A 16420-nucleotide genomic window follows, 5' to 3' on the forward strand; every position below is an offset into this window, starting at 1 on the left:
TAATATATTAGCATCAATATTGTTGAACTTGGGAAACATTTAAGTCTGTAAGATCTTTGGGCTTCGTATTGTATATCTTTTTATATTATTATTATTATTATTATTATTATTATTATTATTATTATTTTAATTTAAATTATTTTATTTATTTACATTCCAGTTGTTGCCCCACCTCAGTCCTCCTTCCCACAGTTCCTCATCCCATTCCTCTTCCCCCTTGCCTCTGAGAAGGTGCTCTCCCCTGCACCAGGACTCCCCTTTCCCTGGGGTCTCAAGTGTCTCTAGGATTAAGCCCATCATCTCCCACTGAGGTCAGACCAGGTAGATCTCTGCTATAAATGTGCCAGGGGCCCCATACCAGCCCCTGTATGCTCCTGGTTGTTGGCTCAGTTTCTGGGAGCTCCCTGGAGTCTGGGTTAGTTGAGACTGTTGGTCTTCCTTTGGGGCTGCTCTCCCTTTCAGCTTCTTCAATCCTTTCCCTAACTCAAACATAGGGGTCCCTGACTTCAATAGTTGGGTGTTTTTGCTCTGTCTCAGTCAGCTGCTGGTAGGGTCTCTCAGAGGACAGACATCCTAGGCTCCTGTCTGTAAGAACATCATAGCATAGTAGTGTCAGGCCTTGGTGTCCCTCATGAGATAGATCCTAAGATGAGCCAGTCATTGAACCACCTTTATTTCAGTTTCTTCTCCATTTTTGTCCCTGCAGTTCTTTTACACAGAAATAATTATGGGTCAGGAATTTTGATTGTGGGTTAGTAACCCTGTCCTTCTATTTGAGGACTTGTCTATGAACTGGAGGTAGACTCTTCAAGTTCCCTTTCTCTCTTTTTTTAATTGGATATTTTATTTATTTACATTTCAGATGCCATCTTTTTTCCTCATTTCCTCTCCTGAGAAACCCCGTATCTCATTCCCCCTCCTCCTTTTTGCTTTTATACCATTTTAACTACATGCAAGTATTAAGGTCAGTACTAGGTTGAGGAACTAGCAGTACAATAGATGCAAATAATCAAGAAACAAGTAAGACAATAAACACAAATAATCAAAGAACAAGTAAGACAATAAACAAAATTTGATGAACACTCCCATGATCACTGTTTCAAAGGGCTTACCTGAGCCTACTTCCCTGTCCTAGCCCAAAGTAATTTTCATGTCGGAAGCCTACTTCCTTGTTCTAGCCTAAAATTTAGATTCCTGCCTGAAATTACTTCTTTGTTCTAACCTAATATTTAGATTCCTACCTGAAATTACTTCTTTGTTCTAGCCTGATGTCAGATTCCTGACTGAAGCCCAATTCCTTGTCCTTGGCCAATGTCATATTTCTGCCAAGCAGCCAATTTCCTTGTTCTTGGCCCATGTCAGATTCTTGCCAAGCAGCCCCAAAGGCTCTCTGCCTCTCCCCCTTTTTTATTTCATAAATAAGACTGAGCTTGTTTGATAATATGCATTATCAAAAGCAATACACTTATGTCTTAGGTTGAAAAAGGCTCTGTGCAATTCTTACCTGTCCTTGGCTTGCCAGCCTGTTAAATAACTCTGTCTGGGGGTCCATTTTCAGGTTCAAGCCATGTAATTTGGCTGCCAACATGCTGATGTTGTTAAAGACAAGCTTTAACATAATGGGTAGGAATAAAAGTATTTCCAGGACAAAAACGGCTAGCATGATCAAGCTATCTATGTTATTCTTGAAGCTTGACCAAAATAGAAATTCTGACCTCAGGCCACGGGTTATTTTATCTGCAGTGTCTGCCTCATCAATGCTGTCAGAGCAGCATTCTTTAAATTCATAATCTCACTATGCAAAAGTAAAACATCCAGAGAAGTGTTAGACTTATGCCAAATATACTGCAAGCATCTTTAAACTTTTTCCTAATTATAATGACTACCACTGTAAATTTTAGAACTAACATGAATCCAATGGTATTTGGCATGACACTTGAGATGGCTCCTTACTCTTAAACTCTGAACCTCCTTCCTATAATTTGAATAGGATAAAGAGCATCAAGGGATTCCTTATAATTGTCAAGGACAAGGGACTGAGGAAGGGGCTCATGGAACTTTAAAACAATACCTTCATAAAATAAAAAAGGGGGAGGTATATCCCCATATACTACAAATTTATTTGTTATGTTCTTTTTATTTTAAATTAAAAAAAAATTGGATGCCAAGAAACATTCTGCTGAGTGTCTATGGTGCTCTACATCTAGGCATACTTATGCATAGGCAAAAGGGAAGGATCCACTTACTGGCATATGGCATGATCCTGATCAGGTATTTAATAAGGGGAAGAGGGCATGTTTGTGTTTTTTTTTCTGCAGGATGCTGAAGGAGCATGGTGGCTGCCAGAGTGGCAGGTGAGACATGTTGATGCCAGGACAAAGAATGATGCTGACCTGTGAGCTTGCTGAGTGCCCTGACAATGGAGACTGGGAAGCTGTATTGGACATATATTCCCAATCCACCTTTGCTTATCCATACCCCTGATTGGACAATCTGCATTTCCTCAAGTTTTTAGACCTTGTGGAACAGAGAATAAAAAAAGAGAAGTTATAATGACTCTTGTATTTTTCTAAAATGTGGCCAGTATTCGGACTCAGTCATGGACTGGTCTAGAAATCAATCCAATATTGGAAATAACAGTCTTTGTTTGGAAGCCTGGTTCTGGACATTTTTCAGAGACATAATTGGAAGTTAGCTGTAGTTCTCTGTGATATTATGTTAGCAAGAGAAAACGTTGGGACAGAATCTGAACTTCAAGCAGGTGTTAGTGCATGTGTTAAGGCTATTTTAATTGTCAAGTTAAAATTACTTTTGTTTCTTCTACAGTATTAAATGTAAGTTGTATTGATTGTACACTTTTTAATTGTGTTAAAAGTGAAATCCGGCATGTCAGTTATGGGGGGTCTATCAATCAGCTTTTGTTTTATTGCCCTGAGTAGCACAGGATCTTGGTCTTCTGATAAAGGCTTGCTAGTACTGGAAGAAGTGAGTCAGGCTTTAAGCAGAAGCAAGAAGGTAGTGGGCTAGTATAACAGCTTTAATTACATTAACTGCTAGCATGACTGCTTCTGCAACTGCTTTGACACAAGAAGTTAAGACAGCTACTTTTGTTAATAATTTAGCAAAAAAAGTTACTAATATGTTGAATACACAAGAGAATTTAGATAGGCATCTGGAGCAGTGGATTGATGCTCTTTATCTCTTTCTCAAATGTTGGGCATTTTGGCTAAGGTCACCCCCAATGGGTCCTGAGAATGTCTCACTTCCTGGGTCTTTGGAACTGTCTACAAGGTCCCCCTTCACCTCCCAGTCTCTGAGACTGCTTATTTGCATTTATTCTCTTGTCCCTCTGGGCTTCTCTCTTGTCCGCTTCCCTAATATCTGATCCTGTCCTTCTTTTCCCTTCCTCTCCCTTCTTCCATGCAGATCTCTCACTCTCCACCTCTCTTGATTATTTCCTTCCCTCTTCTAAGTGGGGTTGAATCTTCCTCACTTGAGTATTTTTGCTTGTTACACTTCTTATGGTCTGTACGTTATGTCCTACGTATTCTGTGCTTTTTGGCTAATATCCACTTCTCAGTGAGTACATACCATGCATGTCCTTTTGGGTTTGAGTTACGTCAGAGTGATATTTTCTAGTTCCATTCGTTTGCCTGCAAATTTCATGATGTCCTTGTTTTTAATAGCTGAATAGCATTCCATTGTGTAAATGGACCACATTTTCTGTATCCATTATTTGGTTGAGGGACATCTGGGTTGTTTTCAGCTTCTGGCTATCACACATAAGGCCACAATGAACATAGTGAAGCAAATGTCCCTATGGCATGGTGGAGCATCTTTTGGGTATATGCCCAAGAGTGGTATAGCTGGGTCTTCAGGTAGAACTATTTCCTATTTTCTGAGGAACCACTGTACTACAAAGCAATAGTGATGAAAACTGCATGTTATTGGTACAAAGATAGAAAGGTCAATCAATGGAATAGAACTGAAGACACAGAAGTGAACCCATATGCCTATAAATACTTGTTCTTTGACAAAGAAAACAAAAACATACTATGGAAAAAAGAAAACATCTTCAATAATTGGTGCTGGTCTAAGTAGTGGTCTTTATGTAGGAGAATGAAAATAGATCCATATTTATCACGTTACACAAACTCAAGTCCAAGTGGATAAAGTGGATAAAGGACCTCAACATAAAACCAGATATACTGAATATAATAGAAGAGAAAGTGGGAAAGAGCCTCGAACTCATTGACATGGGGAAAACTTTCTGAACAGAACACCAATGGCTCAGGCTCTAAGATCAACAAGTAATAAATGGGACCTCATGAAACTGAAAAGCTACTATAAAGCAAAAGACACCATCATATTGTGTTTCTTAAATTTGGTAACTTGAACTAGAAAGTCAGAATTCAATATAAGAAAATATGTTGTGTCTGGACCTGAAATAAATCCCATTTACTTAGTGTCAACATTTTACTGCAGTAAGATATTCTTGCCTATCAAGTCAGTGATATATATATTTTTAATTTACAATACACAATATTTTGTTGCTATGCTACAGTGGGATAAGCATTGTTTTACAATGCTTACATAAACTTTAAGAGATGGGATATTCCAATCTTTATTATTGTTTTAAATTGCCCATATATTCCATTTCTAAAAATTTATTGAAAGAAAAAATACCAAAAAACTGAAGGCTATATTTTATGCACAGGAACACTGAATGCAGTATTATTTACAGTAGTTCAAATATAAGTAAAAATTTCAGTATATGGAATATATAAACTATTTATAGCTAGTCCTCTTTCAGTTTAACCTTCATGCATGAAACTGCTCATATGGGTGACTATGATAGATCAGGAAATACAGATCATATTCCAAAGTTCCTAAGGCAAATCGAACAATTTCAATTTAATGTATCCAGACTGTAGGACTAAAAGAACAGCAGTGATAGAAATTGGTTACTGCAACAAAAGTTTCTCCATCTACTCCACCGTTAAAAAAAAAAAAGAACACAATAGTTCTATAACCCTTCTTAGCTATCTCCATGGGCTGAGAGCACCACATTGTATCTGTTTGCTGTATCTGGCCATGTTGAATGATTAGAGGATCCTACTCTATTGTTCTAGCCAGCCATAACCATGCCATTCTAGTGTATATAGAAACAAAGCTCATTCTTCCTTCTTCTTATGATCTTATAGTGGTATTCCTAATATTTCCATCTATTTCTTCTCTGTTATGACCAAGCTTTGTGTATTCAAGTAGAAAAGTTTATTTCTCATTTCAGAATTTGCTTAGCTTCTATTAGGCCCTGAACTCTATCCCTACTGATGCCCAAAATATAGTGGTCCTACCTCTTGTTTTATATTGAAAAGATGCAAAGGGTATAAAAGTGAACATAGGAGATACCTCCCCAGTGTTTAAGAGAGAGAGAGAGAGAGAAAGAGAGAGGGAGAGAGAGAGAGAGAGAGAGAGAGAGAGAGAGAGAGAGAGAGAGAGAGAGAGAGAGAGAGATTGAGAGGTTACAAGGCCAGGAGTTTGAGAACCCTAGGATGAGAAAGAATTGAAAACAGTCCTGTACAGACCATTTGTCTTCATATGATGGTGGCTTTATCTCTTAGAATCATGCACTTCTTGAGAGTACATGCTACATCTTTCACCTTAAAAGTCAGGAACACAGTATCTGGCACATAATAGGCAATGAATAATAATTTACTAAATTGTCATATTGAGAGATATGGGCACAAAATAATAATAACACAGTGATTTGGTAACATGTTTTGAGTGAATTGAGTATGCTGTGTTCAGCCTTCTCATGCATGAGTATTAGAACATCTCATTTATTTTACAAAATAAACGTATAAAGCAGATATAATTATTTCCCTTTATTAGAATGTAAAAATAGAAGTGAAGATACCCTGTTTTCCCATAGTAACATGAGAGATGACAGAGATAAATTATAGATAAAGGCTGTCTGGTTCCAAATATTTTGAGTTACTAACTTAATATAGTGCTTATGACATATTATTAGCATGTATATTCCTTGATTTTTCTTCAAGAGTATCATAAACTTTGACCATATTAACCCATTTTCCTCTCCTGTTCTCTGTCTTCCTTCTAATGGTCCCCCTTCATTTCTCAGTTTCCCTTCTACCTCTCTATTTACATGTTTCATCTATCTATCTGTCTGTCTGTCTGTCTGTCTGTCTATCTATCATCTATCTATCTATCTATCTATCATCTATCTATCTATCATTTATCTACCTATTATATGTCTATTGATCTATATCCATCCATTAATTGTCTATCTACTGTCTATCTAATTATCACCTTTCTATACAGTTTATATCTATGTATATCATTCTTGGCTCAGATTACTTTTCTTAACAAGATAAACCTGAATTTCCTTCATTTTCCAGCAAATGACAACATTTCACTCTTCTTTGGAGGAGAATAAACCTCCTTTGTGCATAGATACATGCAACATTTTCTGTTCCTTTTATTCTGTTAATGGACACTGAGTCAATTCCACAACTTGGCTTTTGTGCTTTGGGCTGTGATAGTCATGAAGGAGCAGGAGTCTCTGCAGTACATGTACTTAGGTTCCTTTGAGTGATGTATTTGGCTGGATCATGTGATAACTCTATTTTTCTTGAGGGCTTTCATACTGATTTCCATAGTTGATTGTACCCATTTGCATCACCACCGGTAGTGTAAAGTTTTGTTTTCTTTAGTATCTTCACCAGTATTTATTGTTGTTTGATTTTAAGTGACAGCCATTCTGACAGTGAGATAGAATCTCACTTTAGTTCTGATTTGCACTTTCCCATGGGTAACAACCCTGGGGAATTTGTTATGTACTGGCCATATTCAAAATATTCAAATCCTGAGACAGGTTACTAAATAGAGGATTATCTAGTCAAAATAAACACTAATCACTGTGTCCTTTGTCTGGGTATATACTTATGTTATTTCTTTAGCTACTGAATTGTTTCAATCTTTGTGGTTCATATTGAAATAAACTTTGTTATTCTTATAACTGGGTCCTATATCCATCCTACAACTATGCTCATAAACCAGGATTAATGTCTTCAGCATAGCAGTAAGATTTTCATATTTATGTCCTGTAACAGTCTAGGCATCTCCTTTTAACTCAGTATCTTGGAAGCAACTATTTGAAATGTGCATTTTTCCCATGGAATGTCATACATTTCTTGGCATGTTTATCAAAAGCTTGAAAAAATGCCTTCCCATCTGTTGAAGTGCTTTCTAGGGAAGGAGTGTTTCTGCTAGTCAAGATGATGCCCAAAAAGGAGAGCATATTTTCTTAGGTTCATGATGAACTAGATAAATAAAAAACATGTTTTTCTTGTCTTTCCCAGGAATCTAGATAAAAAGGGGATGTGAAAAAGTTTATTTAAAATATTTGTTTCTACAGCTACTTTAATGGAGATATCCTTTCAAATAGTAGGTATCTTTGGAAAATAATACTCTCTGTTTATGAAGTTACTGAATTCCCAAGCTGCTATCAAATGTTAGAGGCTTTATTATCAACACAAAACTCCAAAGCTACCTTTAATCAAGAGGTATTTGTTGTCATATAGGACATTCTCAATAATGGTAAATATCCTAATAACAGTTTAGGAGAAGTTATCAGATCATCTTTTATAAACTGGTAAGTGATGCACAAAGAACTCAAAGAATGTCGTAGTCTTATTTTTTTTCTTTTAAGTAAGTTTTTAGTTTCCTTGCCTACGTGTACATGATCCATAATTTTTTTAAAGGATACAGAATACACAGGGAAAGATTTGAAATCTGAATCAAGTAACTACACTTGGTTTCAGTGACCACAGTTAGTCAGCAGCTTCTCTTCCTTATGCTTTCTGTGTCTCAGGATGGTTGTGAAACAGGTGAATGAGAGCTTAACAAACTCACAGTCAGTCAATTACACTGTTTCTCCTAGGTTTTGGCCCTATGCAGAGTTTTGTCCTTGGGGATGACATTGTTTTTGAATGAGCTTGGAAAGTGTGACTCATCTACAGGATCTTTGACGAAATAAGAATAAAGTTAGACTAAAACCAAATATATTATGAATTTGTCATTTGGAGCACAAAGGGTTAGCAGGACACAGCTACATGGAGTTCTCTCCTAGGAATTCAACTTACTGCTGGGCAAGTGCTCTCATCAGACAACTCTGGATTCCTCATAAAACCTCCTCTTCTCAAGACTTATAGTGTTTCCTTTGCAAGATTTTTCTCTTTTTGGGTTCTTGAAAATCAGAACCATTTTGGAGCCAGTTTCAGAAGTCAGGCCTGGTATTGATCTTCTCTAGAAGAATCTCTTGGCCTGTAAGTTTTGGGGTTAGTCTCTCCTCTCCTCTCCTCTCCTCTCCTCCTCTCCTCTCCTCTCCTCCTCCCTCCCTCCCTCCTCCCCTCCCTCCCTCTCCTCTCCTCTCCTCTCCTCTCCTCTCCTCTCCTCTCCTCTCCTCTTCTTTCCTCTCTTTCTTTCTCCTTTTCTTTTCTCTCTGATGAGCATTTAACATCAGACCAGACAACATGGTCAATGTCTCCCTCCTATACTCATTTTGAAAATTCTATGCATGATGTCACTGTTTGAGAACACTGAAGACTTTAGGAATTTATCCAGCAGTGTAAATTCTTTAGATTATTTATAGAAATTTATGTAGTTTAGAGGAATTGGTTAATATAAACCCAGCAGTACTTAGCAACAGATAAAGTATAACAAGTTAATATGTTAGGTTAACTTAAAATGTAGCATTAAAATAGTTACTATAAATATAGACTGTAATTGTAAACAGTTATTAATTCATTTCACAATTAAGACTGTAAAATGAAATTATAAATTTGCAGGAAAATGGATGGAACTGAAAAATGTTCTACTAAGTGAAGTAGCCTCAATTCAGAAAGACAAATACCATGTTCTCCTTCATATGTATGTCTAGCATTCCACTTTTAAGCATGCATATCCAGGTGGAAGTAAATATAGATTGAGGAAAAGAAACATGAAAGAAATCCATGTGATTGTATAAAAATGCTTTAAGGGGCAGAGTGGAGAAGACAATGGAGCAAAGTAGAAAGACTAAAGGGTACAGAGGAAAGGGGCCAGCATGGTGAGGGGAGAGGGAAGCAACCAAAATGCAGAACATGTATGAAAACCCTAATACAGAACTCTATCACTTCGCAAGGTTTAAACATTTCAGTCAGCTGTAGGAGTTCTCTGGCAGAATTTTTGGAGTCGCTCATGTATACTATCACATCCTCTGCAAATAGTGGTACTCTGACTTTTCCTTTCCAATTTCTATCTCCTGACGTCTTTTAGTTGTCTTATTGCCCTTGCTAAAATTTCAAGTAATATATTGCAGTGACACAAGAGTGTGGACAGCCTTGCCTTGTTGCTGATTTTAGTGGAATTGCTTTAATCTTCTCTCCATTTAATTTGATGTTGGCTATTGGCTTGCTATATATTGTCTTTATAATGTTTAGGTATGCAGCTTGTATCCCTGATCTCTCCAAGACTTTTATCATGAAGGGGTATTGGATTTTGTCAAAGTCTTTTTAGGCATCCAATGAGATGATCATGTAGTTTTTTCTTTCAGTTTGTTTATATGGTGGATTACATTGATGTATTTTTTTGTATAGTGAGCCATTCTTGCATCCCTGGGAAGAAGCCTACTTGATCAATATGGATGATGTTTTTGATGTGGTCTTGGATTTGGTTTGTGAGTATTTTAGTGAGTATTTTTGCACCAATGTTCATAAGGGAAACTGGTTTAAATGTCTCTTTGTTGAGTCTTTGTGCGGTTTAGTAATCAGGGTGACTGTGGGCTCATAGAATGAGTTTGGCAATGTTCCTCTTGTTTCTTTTTTTTGTGGAATAGCTTGAGGAGTATTGGTGTTAGTTTTTCTTAGAACGTATGAGAGAATTCTGTACTAAAACCGTCTGGCCCTGGGTTTTCTGTTGTTTGTTTGTTTAGTTTTTGTTGGAAGACTTTTGTTGACTGCTTCGGTTTCTTTAGGGGTTATTGAACTATTTAATAGTTTACCTGATCTTGATTTAACTTGGTAAATGGTATCTATCTAGAAAGTAGTTCATTTCACTTAGTTTTTCTGATTTTGTAGAGTACAGGCTTTTGAAGTAAGACCTATGATTTTTTTTGAATTTCTTTAGTGTCTGTTTCCTTTTCATTTCTGATTTGGTTAATTTGGATACTGTACCTCTGTCTTTTAGTTAGTTTGGGTGTTTATTTATCCTGTTGATATTCTCCAAGAACCAGCTTTCAGTTTCTTTGATTCTTTGTATTGTTCTCTTTGTTTCTAATTGATTGATTTTGGCCCTGAGTTTGGTTATTTCCTGCCATCTACTCTTCTTGGGTGAGTTTGCTTCATTTTGTTCTTGAGATTTTAGGTGTGCTGTTAAGTTGCTCATATAGGATCTCTTCAATTTCTTTATGGAGACACTTAGCAGTATGAATTTTCTTCTTAGTACTGCTTTAATTGTGTCTCACATTTTTGGTATGTTGTGTCTTCATTTTCATTGAATTCTAGAAGGTCTTTAAATTCTTTCTCTCTCTCTCTCTCTCTCTCTCTCTCTCTCTCTCTCTCTCTCTCTCTCTTTCTTTCACATCAGCAGCAACAAGTTTTAATCCATGGAGATCTGAGAAGGTGCAAGGGATTATTTCAATCTTTTTGTATCTGTTGAGGCTTGCTTTGTGAACAAGTATATGGTCAATTTTGGAGAAGGTTCCATGAGATGCTGTGAAAAAAAAGTATATTTTTTTGTGTGTGTTTGGGTGAAAGGTTGTGTAGGTCCATTTGATTCATAACTTATGTAGTTTCATTATTTCTCTGTTTAGTTTCTGGTTTGGCAACCTGTCCAATAGTGATAGGGGAGTGTTAAAGTCTCTACCTATTAAAGTGTAGGGTTCGATGTGTGATTTAAGCTTTGGTAATGTTTCTTTTGTGAATGTGGGTGCCCTTGCATTGGGGTGTAGATGTTCATAATTGTGCTGTCAATTTGATGGAGTTTTCCTTTGATGAATTGAAGTGACCTTTCCCATCTCTTTTGATTACTTTTGGTTGAAAGTCTATTTAATTAGATATTAGAATGGCTACTCCAGTTATTTCCTTGGGTCTATTTGCTTGGAAAATATTTTTTCAGCCCTTTATTCTGAGATAGTATCTATATTTGTTGCTAAAGTTTGTTTCTTGTGTGCAGCAGAATGGTGGATCCTGTTTATGCATTTATTCTGTTAGCGTGTGTCTTTTTATTGCCTACTTAAGTCCATTGATATTGCGAGATATTAAGGACCAATGACTGTAGTTTCTGTTATTTTGATGTTGGGTGGTGTTAGAGTCTCTCTCTCTCTCTCTCTCTCTCTCTCTCTCTCTCTCTCTCTCTCTCTCTGTGTGTGTGTGTCTATGTGTGAAGGAGAGAGAAAGAGAAAAGAAAAACTCTCTTCTTTTGGTTTTGTTGGTGTGAAATTATTAATTTCTTGTGCTTTCTTGGATGTAGTTATCCTCCTTGTGTTCAGAGTTCTTGTAGTATCCTCTGTAGTGCTGGATTAGTGGAAAGGTACTGTTTAAATTGCGTTTTGTTATGGAATATTTTGGTTTCTCTATCTAATTGAAAGTTTTGCTGTAAATGTAGCATTCAGTGGTACTCTTGTGACAGTGATGGTTGTAAGGCACCATGGTGATGACTGTCTACTTGATGCTCCTGGTAGTCTAATTATAGAGATATTTAACTCACAATCCTTGTCTGGGAAGATCATCAGTGTGGGTAAAATAAATATGCCTAGGGATACTTATTTCAGGAATCAAGAGAGGGCTCAGTGCTTAAGACCACTTTCTTATAAAGGACCTGGTTTTGATTTCTAGCACCCATACTAGGCAGCTCACAACCACCCATAACTCTAGTACATAGAAATTCACAAGACACTCATACATACACATTTGATGTTTGCTTATTTGTTTTAGAGATGGATTAGGAATCAGAAAACTTATGTCCCTCTCCTTTACAAATATCCCAATAAGTTTATATACATTTATTTCCAAATGAAAGTCTCTTTCTCACACACGGAGAGGGAGAGGGAGAGGGAGAGGGAGAGGGAGAGGGAGAGGGAGAGGGAGAGGGAGAGGGAGAGGGAGAGGGAGAGGGAGAGGGAGAGGGAGAGGGAGAGGGAGAGGGAGAGGGAGAGGGAGAGGGAGAGGGAGAGGGAGAGGGAGAGGGGAGAGAAGGCTGGGGATGTTTAATTGAGAGGCAATGGCAACCAAAACAAAATCTGTAGGTTTTAGAGCCCTGGACCTTAGCTGAAAGATAAGGTTGATATTTTTACTTATAATGTTTCATGGAAGAATTGAGATAAGAGCCTACCTATGTCCTGCTTATAGTGTTTGACATTTGCTGAAGTGATGAAAACAGCTGGAGTCACAGGACCATTGGGGGAAAATATCAGATAATAAATCTAAAAGAAGTGAGTCTGAGAGCAGAGTCCTGGGAAAGTTTAGGAGGGTTTAAGAAATAAAGCAAAAGAAAACTATTCTAATGCAGCTGCAGAGTCATGGCCACTAAGGTGAAAATGACTCAGGGACATACAGTCACCCATTTCCTCAGACCTAAACCTCAGAGCCATGGCAGATACCCAGCAAGACATTTAACAGAATCTATCAAGTATATGAATAAATTGCTTCTGAAAAACAATAGTAGAGCCCAAACACTTAATACTCACCTATGTGTTATGATTCCCTAGAAAGAGACAGAGAGACTTGTGGTTAGATCTGAACTATCTTTTAGGGGTCCTGGCTAGGTGTTGAGAGTAGGTGGTGAGAACTTTAAGAGCTGGGCTACAGCAAGAGGTGTTTACTTCTTACTGACAGGCTCCCAAGACTCATCATGTGATAATTTCCCCTCTTTTGATTCTTGGTTAATTTTTATGAAATGCTTCTACCATGTTGAGCTGTCATGGAACTAAAATAACAGAAATGCTTAGCCCCAGACTGAAACCTGTAAAACAGCCTAGATAAACCTTGCCTCTTCATAAGCCTAATGGAAAAGCAATTATCACAATACTTAAAAGGCTCCCAGCTTGGATCATTTCCTATTTTGCTCTACTCTAACACTACACAATGTACCTTGAATGTCACATCTTTAGTTGATTCTTCTACTGAAGTCTAGATTCATGCTTTTCAGTGTTTCTGCTCTCAGGGTCATTTTCAGGATTTAATGTTGCAACACCTCTGATTTTAACTCATTCATCACATTGTAATTTTAACTTAGTCACCACACTGTAATCATGTGCATCAGTGAATGGAAGGGGCAGACATTTACATTAAAATCTAACATACTGTAGAGAAAAATATGGCACTAAAAAGCTTGAAAAGCAAATAGTGTCCTCAGTCTTTCAGATTTGTGTGCCTAAACACAGAAAAAGGAGACTACTCCTCAGTCTAACATTACTGTTCCTTTGAAAACCATGATGTTTGCTAAGGTAGTTCCAATTCAGTGATTTTCCATAAGCTTCCAATGAGTTGTTAGTTCTCCAGGAGGTCATCTTTTAAAATCATTCTTCTGCAGGCAGAATTTTCCTTAAACATAATTAGATTTCTGATTACTACCTGTATAAACAACCCCTTTCCTTCTATCACCCAGGGTGGTTTATTTGTACATATAGCTTTAAATATTTGTCTTTTCCTTTATGTGTGTTGGTGCTCTGCCCCCATGTATGTCTGTGTGAGGGTGTCATACACTCTGGATCCAGAATTATAGATAGTTGTGAACTACCATGTGGGTGGTGGGAATTAAATCTGAGTCCTTTGGAAGAGTAGCCAGTGCTCTTAACTGCTGAACCATCTCTATAGCCCCCTTATTATAGTTTTTGTTCATTGTACATGTGTATGTGTGTGTGTGCATGCACGCATGTGTGTACATATGTGCTCGTGCATGCATACACATGAACATGTATCATGACTGTGGAAGGAGGTCAAATGACAACTTGTTGAAGTAGGTTATCTCTTTCTACCTTGTGGGCTCTTGGCATTGAACTTAGGTCAACAGGCTTGGCTTCACGTGCCTCTTCCACTGAGCCATCCTGCCAGCCCTCATTACCAAATTTAGTCTCTTTTTAAATATAAGAACATAGATGTTCATGCATAATACAGATCTGAAAGCTTGGGTGTCTTTACAGATGTTAGTGCTGTTTCTTCTCCAAGTTCACCTGTGTTTAATTTGATATCTAATACATAAATGGACCTTTCCATTGAAGATGACAGACAAGAACTGGTTCTTCAGTATTCCTAAATTTCATGATATGCAGCAGAGATTGGAAGCGTTTCTTTTTTCTATAATTACAGGATGTGTGTCTTTCCCCCAGAGGCATCTGCTTCCTTCAGTCACCATGCCATCCTTCAACCAGAGCACTGCCTATCTACCAGTCTTCTTCCTCACTGGCATTCCTGGTCTGGAGACCTCTCACACCTGGATCTCCATCCCTTTCTGTTGTCTGTATGCCATCGCCATTTCTGGGAACAGCATGATCCTCTTTATCATCATCACTGAGTCAAGTCTCCATGAACCCATGTACTATTTCCTATCCATGCTGTCCTTCACAGACCTGGGTCTGTGCCTTTCCACGTTGGTAACTGTGTTGGGCATCTTCTGGTTTAATGTTCGAGAGATTAGCTTTGATGCATGCATTGGCCAAATGTTCTTCATTCACGGCTTTACATTTATGGAATCTTCAGTCCTCTTGGTGATGGCCTTTGACCGATTTATTGCCATCTGCAACCCACTGAGGTATGCTATGATCTTAACCAACTCACGAATCACTGCAGTGGGTTTTGCAATCATAATTAGAGGAACCACAGCTCTTGTTCCTTTACTCCTGCTCCTCAAGCGTCTGTCTTTTTGTCGTAGCCATGTGCTCCATCATTCCTACTGCTTCCATCCTGATGTGATGAAGCTCTCATGCTCAGATACCAGCATCAACAGTGCCTTTGGCTTGGCCATTGTCATTTCTACTGCAGGGTTGGATTCTGTCTTGATCCTTCTCTCTTATGTTCTAATCATCCATTCTGTCCTTTGCATTGCATCCAAGGAGGAGCGGAAAAAGGCATTTGGTACCTGTGTCTCCCATCTCAGTGCTGTTGCCATCTTCTACATCCCTATGATCAGCTTGTCATTGGTGCACAGATTTGGGAAACATGCCCCTCCCTTTGTGCACACTCTAATTGCCAATGTTTATCTGCTCATTCCTCCGGTAATGAATCCCATAATCTATAGTGTGAAAACCAAACAAATTCGCAAGGCCATGCTGAAAGTATTCTTTTTAAGCCATCTTAGGAAAGTTTCATGTTTTTTTTAAAGTTAGTCTTCCTTGAATTTCTGTTTTATTATTAACTTGTGTGATTTAATACCGTAGCTTGAAAGAGCCTGTTAATAAATTTATTTTATTTATTCTAAGTTTGTAAGTTCCTACCTGCAGAGTTTTAGAGTCTGGATTCCCTAATAATAGGAATATCATGTTGTCTAATTATTATCCTATTATTAATGTTATACCTGTTGTAATATGGTGAAAATGTGTTAATGGTCATTTATAAATTGAAGTTAGTCCTCTAGATTATATAACTATTAATGCCTTATATAATAAAGACCCTGAGATATGTTTCAATAATTGCATAATTTATATAGTACCTTTAAAATGATGATTATTGCCAATCAACTATTCATAGTTGAATAAAATGTAATAGTAGAATCACTAAAGAATCGATGAGAAAACATGATTGAAATGAATACTTTTCTATTTCTCTAAGGAAACTTTGAGATCTCTTTGTCAAATGAAAGACCTAGCAATGTACTGTCTAGAATGCACAAATAGGAAACCATCCTCTGATTTGATCATCACACAATGCAGTCATACACTGAAACTAAATTTCTGTCACATAATTATACAATTGTTCCAGCTTAATCTGAAAATTAAAAAAATATGACATGAAAACGCTAACTATACTAACTTTATCATTGCACACTGAGTACATATACTCAATTATCATGCTGTACTCTAGAATATCTTAATTAACAATAATTAATGAAAACAAAGAGTTTGTGATATAGCACTGATTTTTACATCTAATTCTTGATGGAAAAGGACTATGTTCTGTTCTCTGTGTCAATCTAGCAAACATGATAAATCCTTAAAATGCTTTTTGAAAAAATTAATAAAGATTATTTGGCTGTCTATGGAGCAGTAGTGACAGAAACATCTTTTTAAAGGTTACAGGGCAATGGACTCAAAGCCGCTATGTTTCCCTGCACAGGACCTACACAAGATCAAGTCACTTAGCATTGGATTCCAACATAGATGGGGAGAGGACTTTTACAAATGTGCTTTTATAAAAGGGTA

General features: G+C 37.4%; 1 protein-coding gene across 1 annotated transcript; it reads left to right on the plus strand.

Annotated features, from left to right (window-relative positions):
• Window positions 1–14382: 14382 nt before the first annotated feature.
• On the plus strand, window positions 14383–16402 carry LOC117719690 (olfactory receptor OR51C1-like). Its single transcript, XM_034517894.2, has one exon. The coding sequence runs from the start codon at window positions 14417–14419 to the stop codon at window positions 15380–15382; it is 966 nt and encodes a 321-aa protein (XP_034373785.1). The 5' UTR covers window positions 14383–14416; the 3' UTR covers window positions 15383–16402.
• Window positions 16403–16420: the final 18 nt, after the last annotated feature.

The sequence above is a fragment of the Arvicanthis niloticus genome, chromosome 1 (genome assembly GCF_011762505.2).
Source record: "Arvicanthis niloticus isolate mArvNil1 chromosome 1, mArvNil1.pat.X, whole genome shotgun sequence".
Lineage (NCBI taxonomy): Eukaryota > Metazoa > Chordata > Mammalia > Rodentia > Muridae > Arvicanthis > Arvicanthis niloticus.